Raw genomic sequence first — 16276 nt, forward strand, 5'->3', positions numbered from 1 at the left:
TAATTTCACTAATGATCACAACTCAATCCTCAAATAGTTTACCGAATATTTCCATTCAATAAGATGAACCATTCAAAGCTCCGTTCTCTTCGGTTATAGAAAAATTACACAGAATGGAACTAAAACAATTTTATTACTGAGCCAGTATAATGTATCCTTCCAAGGTTTGCCCAGCACCTAATACTAGAAAATACTGTAATAATCAACTTACATTAGCATGATTTGGAAAATAGACTCAGCTGAATCACAGCAACTTTTAGCCTAAACGATAGCTCAATTCGGGTGTGATGCTAATGAGATTCTAGCATTCACCAAATTGCTCATCATATATACTATACAGCAAATTTTGCAGTTAGAATTCAGCATCCAGCAGCTTCTAATGCTGCACTCCAGTGAGAATGCGCTATTCACAAAATATCTCAAGGCAAAAAATGACCTTGATTTCTGGTAACTTGGAAAAATGATAAAATACCCAAACATCGGGGCAGGCAAAATAAAAATCCAGCACAAAATAATGTATAACCAAGTCGAGTGCAGCATATTGCCGATCATTCCAAATAGATCATGTCCCATAGTAGTCGCCCATGTTCTCAACAAGATAGTCATATGGTGCAGCCAACCCATACTCATACGCTCCATTCAGTGTAGTCACTCTGTGTGAAGCTGAATAGACACCACCTATGCCAACTTTTGAATTAACTTTGGTTCTGCCTTTGGCAGCCCTTTTGTTGTCATGTGGAAACTCAGCAGAGAGCCTTCCCATCTGCTTCTGCAGATCAGCGACTGAATCACTAGCTAACTTTGTCTTGGAGTTCTTCTTACCATCAACAAGCTTCAGTTCCAATCGGTACAAGGCACATGCATCACACTTGCTAATCTCGTATTCATAAAGGTGCCACTCAAAATGGTTCAGTGGTTGTGGATCCATATAATAGGATCTCTTCAGCCCTCCAAACTCATTCATGACTTGCTTTCTAGATTCATGCCAACCACGTCCACTATAATCTGGCAATGACCTTTGTTTTCTGTTTCCACTCTCAAATGCTCTACGTGGCTTATCAAAGAAGAGCCACTCCCTAATAGTCTCACCCTCAAGAACAGACAGATCGAAGAGCTCTGCAATCAAATAAATGAATTGATTCAAAAGAAAGAACAATCTCGTAAACCATCATACCACATGCATCTCTAAAAAATAACCTAACCGGTCAACCAAATAAAAGGGACTAAAAGATCAAAAGTACCAGGCGCATTCCATGGAGACTTTGCAGTTGCTGCTCCCTCACATTCTGGGATGCCAACATCTTTTCCTTGTGCCTTTGCACTAAGGGCAGCAAAAAGTAAATTATCCTTCAAACCAATTCCACCAGGTCGTAGAACTGGGGCCATGCCTGGTGGCCCTTCATTCAAAGCTAAGGCAGCATGAAAGCTACTGCAGTAGTCTTGACACCAGTCCAACCCTTGTGCAGGCCTTGGACAGTCCCAAAGTGCACATTTTGGGCCTAAGAAAGCAGAAGGAGGAGGGCAGATACTTGGTAGGTAGCTAGATATATGAGGAATAGCATCCTCCTCACAATAACCTGTACCATTAAAACCAGTGTAAAAGCCATGATCATAGTCCTGATGCAAATCAAACTGATGATATTCTAAAGCATGTCCATCTGGGTTGTTAGCTGCAGCGTTTTGAACACTTGAGGTGGAGTTTTTGCACTCATCAATCAACGGAAAATCATGTTGCTGTTGGCCCTGATTTACATTTAAACCAGGAAACTAATTACGACCACAAATGAATCTAATATTGAAAATAGACTGCTAGTGAAATACTGCACAGAAAACGTGTAAAACCAGAATAACCATCAGAGCCTATTAGTTTCCATTATTTAGAAAATATTTAAGAAGACATTGAGAAAAACTAGCACATTAAAAAGAAAATAACCACTCAAATAGGTTAGGCAATCTCAACTGTGATCCAAAACAGTATATACTTTCACATGACTCGGTCACACAATTTCTCTGACAAAGATGGGTAAAAAGGCATATATATTAGCAAGGATGTATATTATACACAAAAATTTATGTCCCAAAATTGACTCACTAGACAGTTAAACCAGAAAACCAAGGACTTGTCCGATATATAACTGCATTCATAATGATTGGATAGATACAATGCATCACAACAACCATCAACAGCCATCTAGCTATTTGAGTGTTTCCCTTGACAAGTGGCAGACCTTCATTGTGACAGAGGGGGGCCTTGGTCCCCCAAATTTTTTTATATTTATATATATATATATATATATATATATATATATATATATATATATATTAATATATACTTTAAACTATTTTTTAAAATTTTAATATATTTTATATCTTTGGCATCCCCAAAATTTGCCATAAATCTATATAAAGATTGACACTCCTAAAACATTTGTTGAAGATCCGTCCCTTGACCAAGGTTCATGTCAAACCCCAAACACACCGAAGTATCCAAACTCATACTCCCTCAATCCAGACCAAACATGTCAAACCACTCAGCGCTACAAGTACCATTGACTGTTTGGCAAGTCTTGTTATCACAAAATTGCAAAGAAAGCTCTCATTATGCCTTCTTGCAATGAAAGTTCCTGATAGGCCCTGGTTAGTTTACAAAAGGAGGGAAAGAGTGTAATAACATAATTGTCTTAACAGTTATGAGAGGGGGGCGGGAAAAGGTTGTATAAATAACCTCTGTTTAACAGAGGGAGGGGTTGTTGACTGTTGATGTAAAGAACAGGTTCAGAGAACCTTGTGAGGGAGGTTATGCTCCCAGTCTATTCTTTGTACAGACCCATTCTTTGAGTAATAATACTGTTCTTTCATTCATCTTCTGGCTGTTTTGAATGTTTGCGAGTGAGTTCAGTTAGGTTCAATACTTAGGAACCTAACATTTTGGTCCGACCTGCCGAATCCACGACGAGGTGTGAGAGAATTAACATGGAGGGAAGGGTTGACGGAAGATTCAACGTGATAGAGGGACGGTTGGAGACGGTAGAACTGGCAGTTGACGGGATTAAGGCGGAGACGAGGGTGCTACGCCAAGATACGGTTACGATTCGTCAAGAACTGAAGGAAATTATGAGGATTTTGGGAGGACGACGTCACCAGACGGAGGATAGTCAGTCTTCGGTCAATGCAAATGTACAGAAAGACAAGAACGAGGGGGGAGGAGGAATTGGAAAACACGAACACCCACCGAATTGGAGGAAGAGGGTCGAATTGCCCACGTTTGAAGGTCCGAATCCACTCAATTGGATCAACCGAGCCAATCGCTTCTTCGACCTACAAGGGGTAGAGGAAGATGACGAGAAGTTGCAGCTGGCATACATAAGTATGGAGGGCAGTGTCGGGTATTGGTTCCGCTTCGGGAAGGACAAGGCCAAGAACCGGTCTTGGGCGGGATTGAAGGAAGCATTGGTAGCGCGAATTGGGGAAAGAAGTAGGGGAACCATCTTTGAACGGTTGGCCACTATCAAGCAGACCGGAACAATGGACGAATTTATCAAAGAATTCGAAATCTTGGTAGGACAAACGTCGAAGCTACCAGAGGAAATTTTGTTGGGGTATTTCATGGGTGGATTGCAGGAACCGATACGCAGCTAGGTGCGATTACTTGACCCTCAGGAGTTTATGGTCGCGATACGTATCGCGCACGACGGGGAAGCCTTGCAAGTGGGTGCGAAAACAGGAGGAATGGGAAAAAGTATCTCAAACTGGATTAGGCCGATAGGGACGGTGTCATGAGCTGAACCCATACGTCAAAACCCTGGCTGAACAGGTCCAACGGAGAGTAGTGGGTCAATGCGCAGAGAATTGACCCAGGCGAGCGGAGCGGCGTCGAATAGTGTCGACAACAGAGGGCGAAACTTCCGCAACTTACCTTACGCTAAATACGTGAAACGTAAGGAAGAGAGCAAGTGTTTCAGGTGTGAAGGGCCTTTCGGACCTGGACATCAATGCCCAGAAAGGAGTCTGAGGATGTTGATCTTGGCAGAGGATGAAGAGGAGAACGAGGCCGTAACTGAGTCGGAGATGACCCAGTTGCAGATGGAGCTCTCGTCATGTTCTACTGGGGGCCTAACGCAGGCCAAGACGATGAAGATGCAGGGAGAGATTGGGGGAAGAAGAGTGATAGTACTGGTTGACAGTGGGGCGAGCCACAACTTCATTAATAGAGAACTGGTGGGGGAACTAGGGTTGTCCATGACAGACACTAAGCCTTATCAGGTTAGCCTAGGTGATGGGTGGAAAAAGGAGACCCGAGGGTGTTGTGAAGGGGTGCAGATTTGCATAGGGGACGTGGAGGTCACAACTAGATTACACTTGTTTGAATTAGGAGGGGTGGATGTGATTATGGGGGTAGAATGGTTGGCTACCCTGGGGAAGGTGACTTTGGATTCGAGCAACCTGATGATGACTTTCATCCAGGAGGGTAAGGAGGTGACAATCAGGGGGATCCTAAACTCGCCAGAAGCTTGGTGACTCCAGAGGCGTTACTAAAAATAAAAGAAGCGGAGGCTTGGACGTTAGTCTGGGAATTGGGAGATGGAGAAAGGTGGAGACAGAGCACATGAGACCGGAATAACCGGGGATCAGAGAAAGGAAATGGAAGAGATGTTGAACCAGTATGCAGGGGTGTTTCAAGAACCCACTGGGTTACTTCCCGAAAGACTTATGGCACATCAAATACCCTTGAAGGAGGGAGTAGACCCCATAAATGTAAGGCCTTATAGGTACCCGCATGTGCTGAAGAATGAAATAGAGAAGCAGGTAGCGGATATGTTACAAACAAGGGTGATACGGCCAAGCACCAGCCCGTACTCAAGCCCTGTTATATTGGTGAAAAAGAAGGACGACTCTTGGAGATTCTGTGTTGATTATAGAGCCTTGAATCGGGCCACAGTCCCTGACAAGTTTCCAATCCCAGTCATAGAGGAGTTGCTGGATGAGTAAGGGAAGCGAAGTACTTCTCCAAGGTTGACCTTAAGGCTGGATATCATCAGATACGTATGGGGGAGAAGGACATACAAAAGACAACTTTCCGAACACATTTGGGGCATTATGAATTCATGGTAATGCCATTTGGCTTGACCAATGCCCCAACAACCTTTCAAAGTGCGATGAATGACCTGCTACGACCTTACATAAGGTGGTTCGTGCTAGTTTTCTTTGACGACATTCTAGTCTACAGCCAGACGTGGGTTGATCATATGAAACACGTGGGGATGATGTTGAGAAGATTGGAGGAGAATCAGTGGGTCGCTAACCAAAAGAAAAGCGAATTTGGATGTATCCAGATAGCATATATAGGCCACTTGATATCGAAAAAGGGGGTCGAGATGGATCTGGGAAAAGTAAAAGCAGTAGTGGATTGGGAACGACCAAGGAGTGTGAAAGCGTTGAGGGGCTTCCTTAGGTTGACGGGGTATTATCGACGTTTCGTCAAGGACTATGGAAAAATTGCTAGGCGCTTGACCGACTTGCTAAAGAAGGGGGAGTATAGATGGAATGAAAAGGCGGAAGAAGCTATGGATCGATTGAAGAAAGCAGTGACTTCAGCTCCTGTGTTAGTGCTACCAGATTTTGAGAAGCAATTCCACATAGAATGTGATGCTTCGGGAGGGGGCGTCGGGGCCGTGTTGACGCAAGACAGGAGGCCTATTGCATACTTCAGTAAAGCCCTATCTGAGGGGTCATTAAATAAATCGATCTATGAGAAAGAGCTAATGGCTTTGGTGATGGCCATAGAACATTGGCGACCTTACTTACTGAGGCAGCGGTTTGTAGTTCACACAGACCAAAAAGAGCTTGCGGTACTTGTTGGAGCAACGAATTACAACCCAAAATCAGCAGAATTGGCTTGCCAAACTGCTTGGGTATGACTTCGAAATAGTCTACAAGGCAGGGAACACAAACAGAGTGGCTGATGCCCTGTCCAGGAGAATGGAGGAACCGGGGGAAGGGGAAAAGGAATTGAGGGTAGTTTCTAGACCCTATTGGCAGAATTTTGAAGAGGTGATAAAGGAGGTAGAGGAGGATGTCTACTTGAGGAAGATAATGGAGGATATTAAGGAGAACTCAGACTCACACCCACCCTTTACTATGGAAAATGAAAGGCTGCATTACAAGGGGAGGTTGGTGCTATCGGCTCAATCAGCCTGGATTCCCAAACTGTTAGCTGAGTTTCATCTGACACCGGGGGACATTTCGGGGTGTACAGGACTTAAAGGAGGGTGGCTCAGTCTCTTTACTGGGTGGGAATGAAAAAAACTGCGACTGATTATGTGGCGGGTTGTTTAATATGTCAACAACATAAGTACCTTGCGTCGTCTCCCCAAGGACTACTACAACCCCTACCCATTCCAAACACTATGTGGGAAGAAGTCAGTATGGATTTCATAGTAAAGCTACCAAAGTCGAATGGGTTTGATGCAGTGCTGGTGGTGGTGGATCGCCTCAGCAAGTATGGCCATTTCGTGCCCTTGAAACATCTGTATTCTGCCCGCACGATTGCGAAAGTGTTCGTTAAAGAAGTAGTAAGGTTACATGGTATACCTGCCTCGATTGTGAGTGACCGGGATACTCTCTTTTTGAGTACTTTTTGGAAAGAACTGTTTAAAAAGCAAGGAACTCAGCTGCAGATGAGTACAGCTTACCATCCAGAGTCCGATGGCCAGACGGAGGTGCTGAATCGGGTATTAGAGGGTTATTTACGGTGTTTTTGTTCAGAGCAACCCAAGGGATGGAGTTATGTTTTACCTTGGGCGGAATACTGGTACAATACCAGTTTTCAAGGGGCTGCGAAATGTACACCCTTCGAGGTCGTTTATGGGAGATTGCTGCCATCATTGCACAGGTTTATTCCTGGTGAAACAGCAATGGAGGCAGTAGCCCAGGAATTACAGACACGAGATGAGGCCTTAAAACAGTTGAAATTCCACTTGGTGCGAGCCCAAGAATTGATGGTGCAGCAGGCTAATAAAAAACGGAAGATAGCAGGTATTAAGGTGGGAGATTGGGTGTATCTCAAAATTAGGCCGCATAGGCAGACATCCATGCCGTTAAGACTGCACCCAAAGTTGGTGGCGAGATACTATGGGCCTTTCCTAGTAGAGCAGAGGGTGGGCGAAGTAGCTTACAGGCTTCAGCTACCCGAAACATCTTGCATTCATCCCGTTTTTCATGCCTCACAATTGAAGAAAGCGGTGGGGGATAAGAGTGTGGAAAAGGAGTTGCCTGATGATTTACAAGGGGAAGGGCCGTCTTATTGGCCTATTAAAGTGTTGGAAAGGAGGCAAAGCAGAAAAGGAGACGAGGAAGTACCACAAGTATTGATTGAATGGCAAGAAGGGGGCCGTGATGGAGCAACATGGGAAGACTCTGTTACCATACGTAATCAATACCCGGAATTCAACCTTGAGGACAAGGTTAAACATGGGGCGGTGGGTAATGATAGGCCCTGGTTAGTTTACAAAAGGAGGGAAAGAGTGTAATAACATAATTGTCTTAACAGTTATGAGAGGGGGCGGGAAAAGGTTGTATAAATAACCTCTGTTTAATAGAGGGCGGGGTTGTTGACTGTTGATGTAAAGAATAGGTTCAGAGAACCTTGTGAGGGAGGTTATGCTCCCAGTCTATTCTTTGTACAAACCCATTCTTTGAGTAATAATATTGTTCTTTCATTCATCTTCAGGCTGTTGAGTGTTTGTGAGTGAGTTCAGTTAGGTTCAATACTTAGGAACCTAACAGTTCCCCTTACATCAAGGTTGGTGATCAGTGGTTGTTCCACGCAGCTTATCAAATTCAACATTAAAAATTTTAGCAACCCATAGAACACGATAAAAAAATAACAACTTCAGACAAAGCCTTATTTATTTATTTCCAAGTCTATAAACTGAAACAAATATAGTTCAAAGCCCTAGTGTTGGTTCACAGGTAAAACAAAGAACATATTTGAATTAAAATACTGCACTAAGGGTACAGTCAATCTTTGTCGGTTTAATTATGTGCATAGTAGATATAAATTAAATGAAATTAACAACTTAGTTTCCACCAGAAATATATGAAAGGTTGGGATTATCAGGTGCAAGGTGCATTAAGAATTCATGATTGTTTGAAAAACCACTTAATTGTGGTCACTCCAACCAGGAATTAGTTGTGGCATAGGTTTGTCCTAATTGCAGTGTCATTGATGATGTTTTATTCCTACATTGTCAACATATATTGTTAGGATATAGGATGATAGGTTTAGGATAGAAGCCGAACGGTAACGGGAGACAACCGAACGGTATCAACAAGAGAGGCCAAGCGGTAGCGATAACAGGCCGAGCGGTTAAGGCGTAGAGGTTTTTGTTGAATAAGGGAGCGTGTCAGAGCTGCTTTAAATAGAGCTCTTGTAACTCTGTAGAGGGCATGGAGTGAATTCATTGTAAAGTCAGGTCATTAGCCTCGTTATGCTCCCAACTAGGGAGGTTATGCTCCCAACCCATTCATTATACAGTGCCTATTCGTTCTGAAATAAGAGAATTCTTTCATTCATCTTTGTATTTTGTTGTGTGAGAGTGTGTTTGGTTAGGTTTCAGACATAGAAACCTAACATATATGGTTTAAATATTATAAAGCTAGAACGGTCTTCACCTAACAAGTAAGTTTTGAGGGGTTGGTTTAAACCTTGAGTACAAATTCCGAGAGTGATGATCAGTTCACAAATTAGATCTATTTTCTGAATAGTAAATCAAAATAAATCATCAATTACAATATTGATGATCAGCCATTAAAAAAATATAAATATATATTTTTATATAGTATAATAATAAATTAAGTACCCTCATTTTCTACCCATTAATTATTAGAATTCTCCATGCTCATTTCACTAACCTCTAAAAGACAACCTAGCAAGAAAGTTCCCTATTTTCTTTCAGCCTCTCTTTTGTTATCTTCTCTTCTACCATTCAAAAATCCAAGGTGTGCTTCACCTACCTCCCCAGCCCCATCATTCTTGCCACCGTTGACAGATCAAATCCTACCACCAGAGGGTCTCTGTCACTGTAATATCCCTCCGGACCCCCAAGCCCTGATTGTAGATTTGCTGTGTTAAGTTGGTCCATCTGGACAACAAGTGAAGACACATTTGAGATCTAAGGCCCCAGAACCCTCCACTGACAAGATTTTGCCCACATTCAAGCATCACCTTGGTTTATCCCCACAAAGAGACTGTTGACCCACTAACCAATATTTGTATGACCAAAATGAGGGAAGAATTGAGATTCAAGCAATTTTGTCATTATTACATCAATTTAACATGTGATTCCCACAAGATACTCCATATAATTCATATCAATTGAGTGAAGATTAGAAGCAAATCAATGAATCAATTTGCAACTCATACAATTCCAATGTTAAGGGTAGCCAAGAAAAAGTTGTGCAAACACCAACAGACTATATGACAACATAGTAGAACCTGTTACTCCCGATCAGACACTATTGTCTACTTTAATCCTCATCTCCTTCTTAATTTAATTCCCTTATCTTCTTTAAGCTCTCCCGTTCAATCCCAAAAGGAAAGATACATTGTCATGTTTGGCATTCTTCCTTTCTGTTTGAATGTAACAGTTACATGACTTCGATATAAATAACACATGGATTCAATTATCAATGAAAGGAGAAACAAGTTACGAAGTTAAAAAAGGAAAACAAACATATATAATCATCCAATCCAAATATAAGTTAGAAAGATAGACTTCGTTTGGTAAACTCTAAAAGTCAGGCCTAAAGCAACCCACTTCACGTTCAGTAGGAAAGATCTATAGGCAAAAGTCGCATGGATAATATTTTCAAATTCCACTAAACATTGTCAACCATTTCTGAAGCATATGCGATTTATATATGAAGTTAGAGTAACAAAAATAGAAAAATCCAATCAATACATAAACAACTAATGTCACTGCCAAACAAACCTGCAAAATGCCAAAAAAAAAAATCCTCAAAAAATAAAAGTCACTCACCTCTTGGAAGCCAACCTTACCCCTAGCCTGTAGTGTCTGATCATTTGGTTCAGGCTTAGGAGCAGCTAACGGACTAGAGGCATCATCTTCCTCATCACAAAGCTGCAATAGCCGACAGATATCGGTGGAGAATGACCCAAGACTGCCACCCTATATTAACCCATAAACACAACAGTTCACAATCACAGCTTTACCACAAAAACTGCCATTCAAGTTCGCACATGTCCATCACAATTGGAAAAGTACAGGTTAGAAACAAACAACCATGATAGATATCTCAATTTTAAATCTAAAACAAAGTTCACTAGTTACAACTACCACGTTACAGCCATGAAAATTATCTTACTTGCTGCAACGAAGATGCAGGCGAGGGCTCATTGAGCTCGGCCTTCCACTCGCGAAGCATTTGATGAACTTGCTCCTCAAGCACTGCAGCATCAACCGTGCGACTCTCCTTCCTAGCAAACTGCAGATCGAGGAACATCACCTGCAGGTCATCCACACGGTTCTTCGCCTTGTCCTTAAAGAGCCTGTGCGATGCGGACTTGCAGCTGTTCTTGGGAACCTTCTTCATTGCCAAACCTGAAGTTCTGCCAGCAAAACCCTACACTCACCAATATCACAAACTGAGTTACAGTCCATCACAAAAATGAAACCTACCAAAACATATATATATATATATATATATATATATATATATATATATATATAGAGAGAGAGAGAGAGAGAGAGAGAGAGAGGGAAAATCCCAAAAAAATGAACACAACTTGCAGGCAAGTTATCATGATCAGAAGCATATTCCAGGCTCACAACCTAAAGACCATATATTGTAACACAAAGAATATAACAACCCCACCGGAGGATTAGGTCAACTTCAAATTGCATTAAAAAATTCTCTCCATTTTCGACAAATTAACCCACCGCCCCCCTCCAATAAAACATGTGGGCACATAAACTGATGAAAAATAAACATACCCAAACATAGATTCAAACAATCAAATTATTAAAATCCATCATAGCAAGAAATAAACCCAAAACCTCCAAAATTAAAAACAAATTAACCATGCAAATAAACCCCAATTTCGATGAAAAGCAGTTCGAGCAAGTATCGAAGCAGAACCGACCAAAGTCAATATTCAGTAAAAGATCGAAAACCCAAAACGTGAATTGAATGAAAAAATGGGACAGCAAGAGGAACAGCAAATAAGTGTTGTGGATCAATTGAAAGGTAATTTTTGCAGGAAGGAACTGTGGTTACCTCAGTTTCCGCGGTAATCGCAATAAAAGGAAAAAATTTAAGATATTAATAGTTTTTAGCTGAATAAACAAAGAGATCAGCTTCGTCACACTGTCTGGTGAAAAAATGGAGGTGAGGAAACTGATAATATAAGGGGATGGAAATGAGCGAAAGAGAGAGAAAAGTTTAAAAGAAATATGCTTTTGAGTTTGTGACTCTGGCTCCCTCCTTTGCTCACTCCCGAGACAATCAATCAGCCAAAGGTTACAAACAGTGAAGAATATGAATATGCGTTGGTGGAATAAATAATTGTACAATATCAAAGTAAAAATAAAATTTAATTAATTATTATTATATTAACTAGTTAAATAACAAATATAAAAATTTTAAAACATAAATCAAAGTACTAAAAAGTGTTAAAAAACTATATCAAATTATATAATTATCTTATTTTATCAAATCTTACCCTTTCTAATTACTTTACAAATTAAAAAATTATTAAAACTAAAATAATTGATATTTCATTTTGTTTGTGAAAATTATAAATAATAACAATTATAAAAATAACAGTAGTTTAAATTGAAAAATAAACATAATTATGAAAATTATTGAAAATTAAATTCTTGAAAATTAAAATTAATTAAATTTAATTATGATTTTGTTGTAATTTCTTAATTGATTTTAAGGTTAGAATGCAATAATTAGTTTGTTCTTTTGATTATTGTCGTGATTTATATTTTTTTTTTGTCTTTTGTTTCTTACTCAAGTAAAAGTAATGATTTTTAGGATGTAGCAAGTTAAGATAATGTTAAATCTACATAACATATGAATCATATGAGTCTAAAGACTTTTTAATTTTAATTAAGAATTTACTTTGACTAAATTTATAAACTTTCATGTGATTGAATGTGTTTTGTCAATAGTTGATAATGTACTTGGATTAAAGATGAAAACTTAAAAAAATTAATTAAGAATGTATTTTACTTAATTAGTTTTTTACTTTATCTAAAAGACAAAAGAATTGACATTCGACAGAGTAATTTTTAATTGAGAATGTATTTTGATTAAATTTATTATAATTAATCTACATTTTATCTTGAAGATATTGGATTATTTAATTGTCAAAGTTCTTGCTTTTAATTGATAATGTATTTTGATTAATAATGCAAACACCAAAAATTAAATGAGAATTTAGATTGATTAATTTAATCATCTAAGACAATAATTAATTGAAAGATAATCCTTAGATAACCAATGATGATTACTATTTTGAAGAAGTAGTGAAATCAACCTATTCTTTATTATTAGTTTTATCTCTTTTTATCTTTTTTTTAATTTTATTTCTTGCTTTCATTTACTATTTTGTTAATGAATCTTTTACTTATTTTGTTTATTTTTATCTTCATGTATTAATTTTATTTGACTTGCCCTTTTGTATAATTTTTATAAAACCTAATTTGTTAGCAATCAATTTTGTGTTTGTTGGAAGACGACCTAGGATTAAATTAAATCTATGTTAAAAATTAAATATATTTAGTCCATCAATGATTTCAACATCTTATGTTGTTGCGTAATTTTTTTATATAAGCAAACAACCAAGATTATTGAAACATCTGATAATTGATTTTGTCGATATGGACACATACTGGGAAATGTAGATCTGGGGAATCTCTCCCAAAAGCAGTATTGTTTAGACATAGGGATATGAGGGGGTTGGTTTCCTTTAAGCTTTTGTGTGTTTATAATGCAGAATTTTTTGCTAGGGAGACAAGACATTGTAAACTAGTAATTAAGGATAGGCTTTCTTCGCCGAGACATCGGGTCTAAAGTAAATTAGAAAGTGACATTAACATTAATGAAGAAGATGAATTCATAAATACATAGGAGTGGATAGGATAAGTCGAACCCCCAACAACATAATCATTCCATATTTTACAAAGCAATCACATGTGCATTCTTATTGTCATTTGATCAACACTTGCATTCATGTTTATTTTTTGCATTTTAAACCAACATATTTTGTTCTCAAGTCATATTTAATCAAGAAATCACATAACTGTTTAGGCCGTGAGTCTCTTGGGAAACGATACTTGGTCTTACCATATTTATTACTTGATACGATTCGATATACTTGCCGAGGCCTTAACAGTAGTACCTCTACATTTTCCTCCATCTCCATCACTACAAAGTCCACCGGGAATTGGAGTTTATCAATCTTCACCACCACGTCTTTTACCACACCATAAGGGTATTTGACGGACCTATCTGCCAACTAAAGTATCATTCTTGTTGGCTTGACTTCAAGACCACCAATCTTTTTAAGCATAGATAAGGGCATCAGATTGATGCGTGCCCCTAAATCAATAAGAGCCTTCTGTCGGAACTATTGGTATCATTATAGAGTCGCGCAACGGAATAAATTACGAAAGCGGAAAGCGTGTTCGGTCAAACTTGTTTTAAGATGGTCAGTTTTAGAAAATCAATTTTCTTAGAGAAAAGTTATCAAACAATTGATATGCGCAAAATGTAAAGAATATAGAGAGCAAGAAAATTCAACACAAAATTTTTATCCTGGTTCAATTCAAAAGAATCTACGTCTAGTTGTTAATCACTATGAAAAGTGATTAACGTTTTCATTAAAAATAGTTTCACAGATTTACAATATAGTAAATGAACAGTAAGATAAAACCTTCCTTCGACGAACGAACCGGAAGGATGCTTCCTTCGACCAACGAACCGGAAGCAATCAATCTGCACTTTCCTTCAACCAACGAACCGGAACAGTGTAGAAACAGTCTTCGAACTAGAAGAACAGCAGCGTTACCAACTCGAAGAGAACCGCTCCGACCTTTGACCCACAAAGCGTGAGCTTCTCCTATTCATGAGACTAGGCAATGCAATGAGCTAGCTTTTTGGAACTTCCTCAGACAAACTGTATTCTCAAAAAACTCAGCATCCTTTTTAAGAGTTTTGGAACAACCTTATATAGCCAACTGGTCTGAGTTCGGAGAGATAGATTATAACTGCCACAGATAATCGATTATTGTTAGTGACAATCGATTATTTGAGTCCGTTACAGGGTTTTTCAAAAAGTGATAATCGATTATCCTGAGGAAGAATCGATTATTCCAAAGACTTTGGCAGTTCTCAAGAGGGCTAGTTGATAATCGATTATTTGCAGGAATAATCGATTATTCCAGAGCGAAATGCTTTTTCAAGAGTGCTCAGGATAATCGATTATAGCTTCTCATAATTGATTAAAGGCGTAACTTAACTAAAGGTACGAGATTTTCTAAGTTTTACATATTCAAAGACTTTCCTAATACATTTGTATTCTACAAAGTGCTTTTACAACAATTATAACAGCTTCTTCAAGTTTATCTTCTTGCAACATCATCAAAATCATTTATCTTCAATTTTACCAATGTTTCCTCATTGGTAACAATCTCCCCTTTTTTTATGATGATAAAAAATACTTGTTTAAAAGCAACTTTGGTTAGTCTGCAAAAAATACAAGCTAATAGACAACAAGAGAATTAGCAGTAACTGTACTACTTCTCCCCTTTTTTATCATAAGCAAAAAAATCAACGAAAAGGCTCCCCCTGAATATGATCTCCCCCTCAATTAAACAATGTATGCACTAAAACAAGAGATCATGTTATTCAAGAAAGTAACAATTATTACAAGTGCACATAAAGCAAGACATGATCATGATAAAGGATCCTAGGAATTCAAAACAAACAAACATTAAAGGAAACTAACATAAAATCCTAAATCTAAAATTCAGGATTGGGTGGTCTTTCTGGAGGTTGGAGATTAAAGTGATGTTCAATGTTTCCAAGACGAGTATCAAGGTCATTGAACTGGTCGACACAAATTCTTCATGATTTTGTTGCCACTCATATATCTGTTCGAAGTGAGTCTGTTGAAAGAGACGCATATCCTCCAATTGTTTAGACAGGTTTGCAAAATGCTCCTCCATAGTTAGTGATGAAGAGGAAGGCATTTAAGAAGGTCCAGCATTGGCAGAGGCAGCAGCTTGGACTTGTCAGCCATATGGGCGTCCATATCGTCATTATCATCTTCGTGGTGATCATCATCCTTGTGAATGATCACGCGATCACGAGCTACAAAACCTATTTGGTGAAATGTTGTCTCACCAGTTTCAGTGTCAATTGCTTGAATGGCGTGAGTGAGTTCACCTTCCACAGTTACACCTTTGTATTCTAAAATTCGAGAGATGAGAAGTGCATATGGAAAATGATAAGAATTATATTTCTTGGCCTTTACCATGGTGTAGGAGATGAGTGCTGACCAATCAATGTGGATGTGATTTAAAAGCCCATATAAGAGTAGAAGATCTTGCTCCGAACATTGAGCATGGTTAGTGGCATGAGGACATAGAATCCACACAATTAAGTAGTGGATTATCCTTTCTTCAACCTTGAATCCACCAACAAGCAGCTGTTGACGGTTGATTTGGTGTTCAGGATGACGCAAAAAAGATTGAAAGGCGAGGAGACGATTGAAGTCCGGGATGCCAAGGTGGACTTTGACAGCATCATCCCATAGTGTTAGTTGTGCGACATTCGTCCATACGTCATCATCCAGAATTATGGGGACACCTTTTACTTTTGTTGTTATGATGCCGTCACGATAACGCAGATTGAAGTAGAAGACACGGATGAGATCAGGGTAGATGCATCCCTTTTGCTCCACGAGATGAGTGAGTCCTTGTGCTCGAAACAAATCTGGAAATTGAAAACCATAAAATCGATAAAAATTAAGGCGTATGAACTTTACCACCATGATTTGTCGTTCTTGCCAGAAATGAACATAATTCACATGTTTGTCTTGATCCGAAATCCACCCATCAATGGTTGCAGGACGAGGTCTGGAAGAAGAAGATGCACCCGCGGTTCTCCTACGGTTTCTTATTCGGCCATGAAAGAAGTGCACAAAGGTAAACTTGGAAAGAATGGAGAGAAATGAAGAAAA

At 39.1% G+C, this 16276-nt stretch overlaps 1 protein-coding gene across 1 annotated transcript; it reads right to left on the bottom strand.

Annotated features, from left to right (window-relative positions):
• Nucleotides 1-22: 22 nt before the first annotated feature.
• LOC124847349 (transcription factor VOZ1-like) lies at nucleotides 23-11540 on the bottom strand. The gene is made up of 5 exons (XM_047324823.2): nucleotides 11299-11540; nucleotides 10387-10644; nucleotides 10041-10190; nucleotides 1242-1743; nucleotides 23-1116 (listed from the first exon to the last, which is right to left on the bottom strand). Exons 2-5 carry the CDS (start codon nucleotides 10612-10614, stop codon nucleotides 563-565), a joined length of 1434 nt encoding a protein of 477 aa, XP_047180779.1. The 5' UTR covers nucleotides 10615-10644; nucleotides 11299-11540; the 3' UTR covers nucleotides 23-562.
• Between the last annotated feature and the right edge of the window lie 4736 nt (nucleotides 11541-16276).

Source organism: Vigna umbellata, chromosome 1, assembly GCF_029865625.1.
Source record: "Vigna umbellata cultivar VRB3 chromosome 1, Vumbellata_1.0, whole genome shotgun sequence".
Taxonomy (NCBI): domain Eukaryota; kingdom Viridiplantae; phylum Streptophyta; class Magnoliopsida; order Fabales; family Fabaceae; genus Vigna; species Vigna umbellata.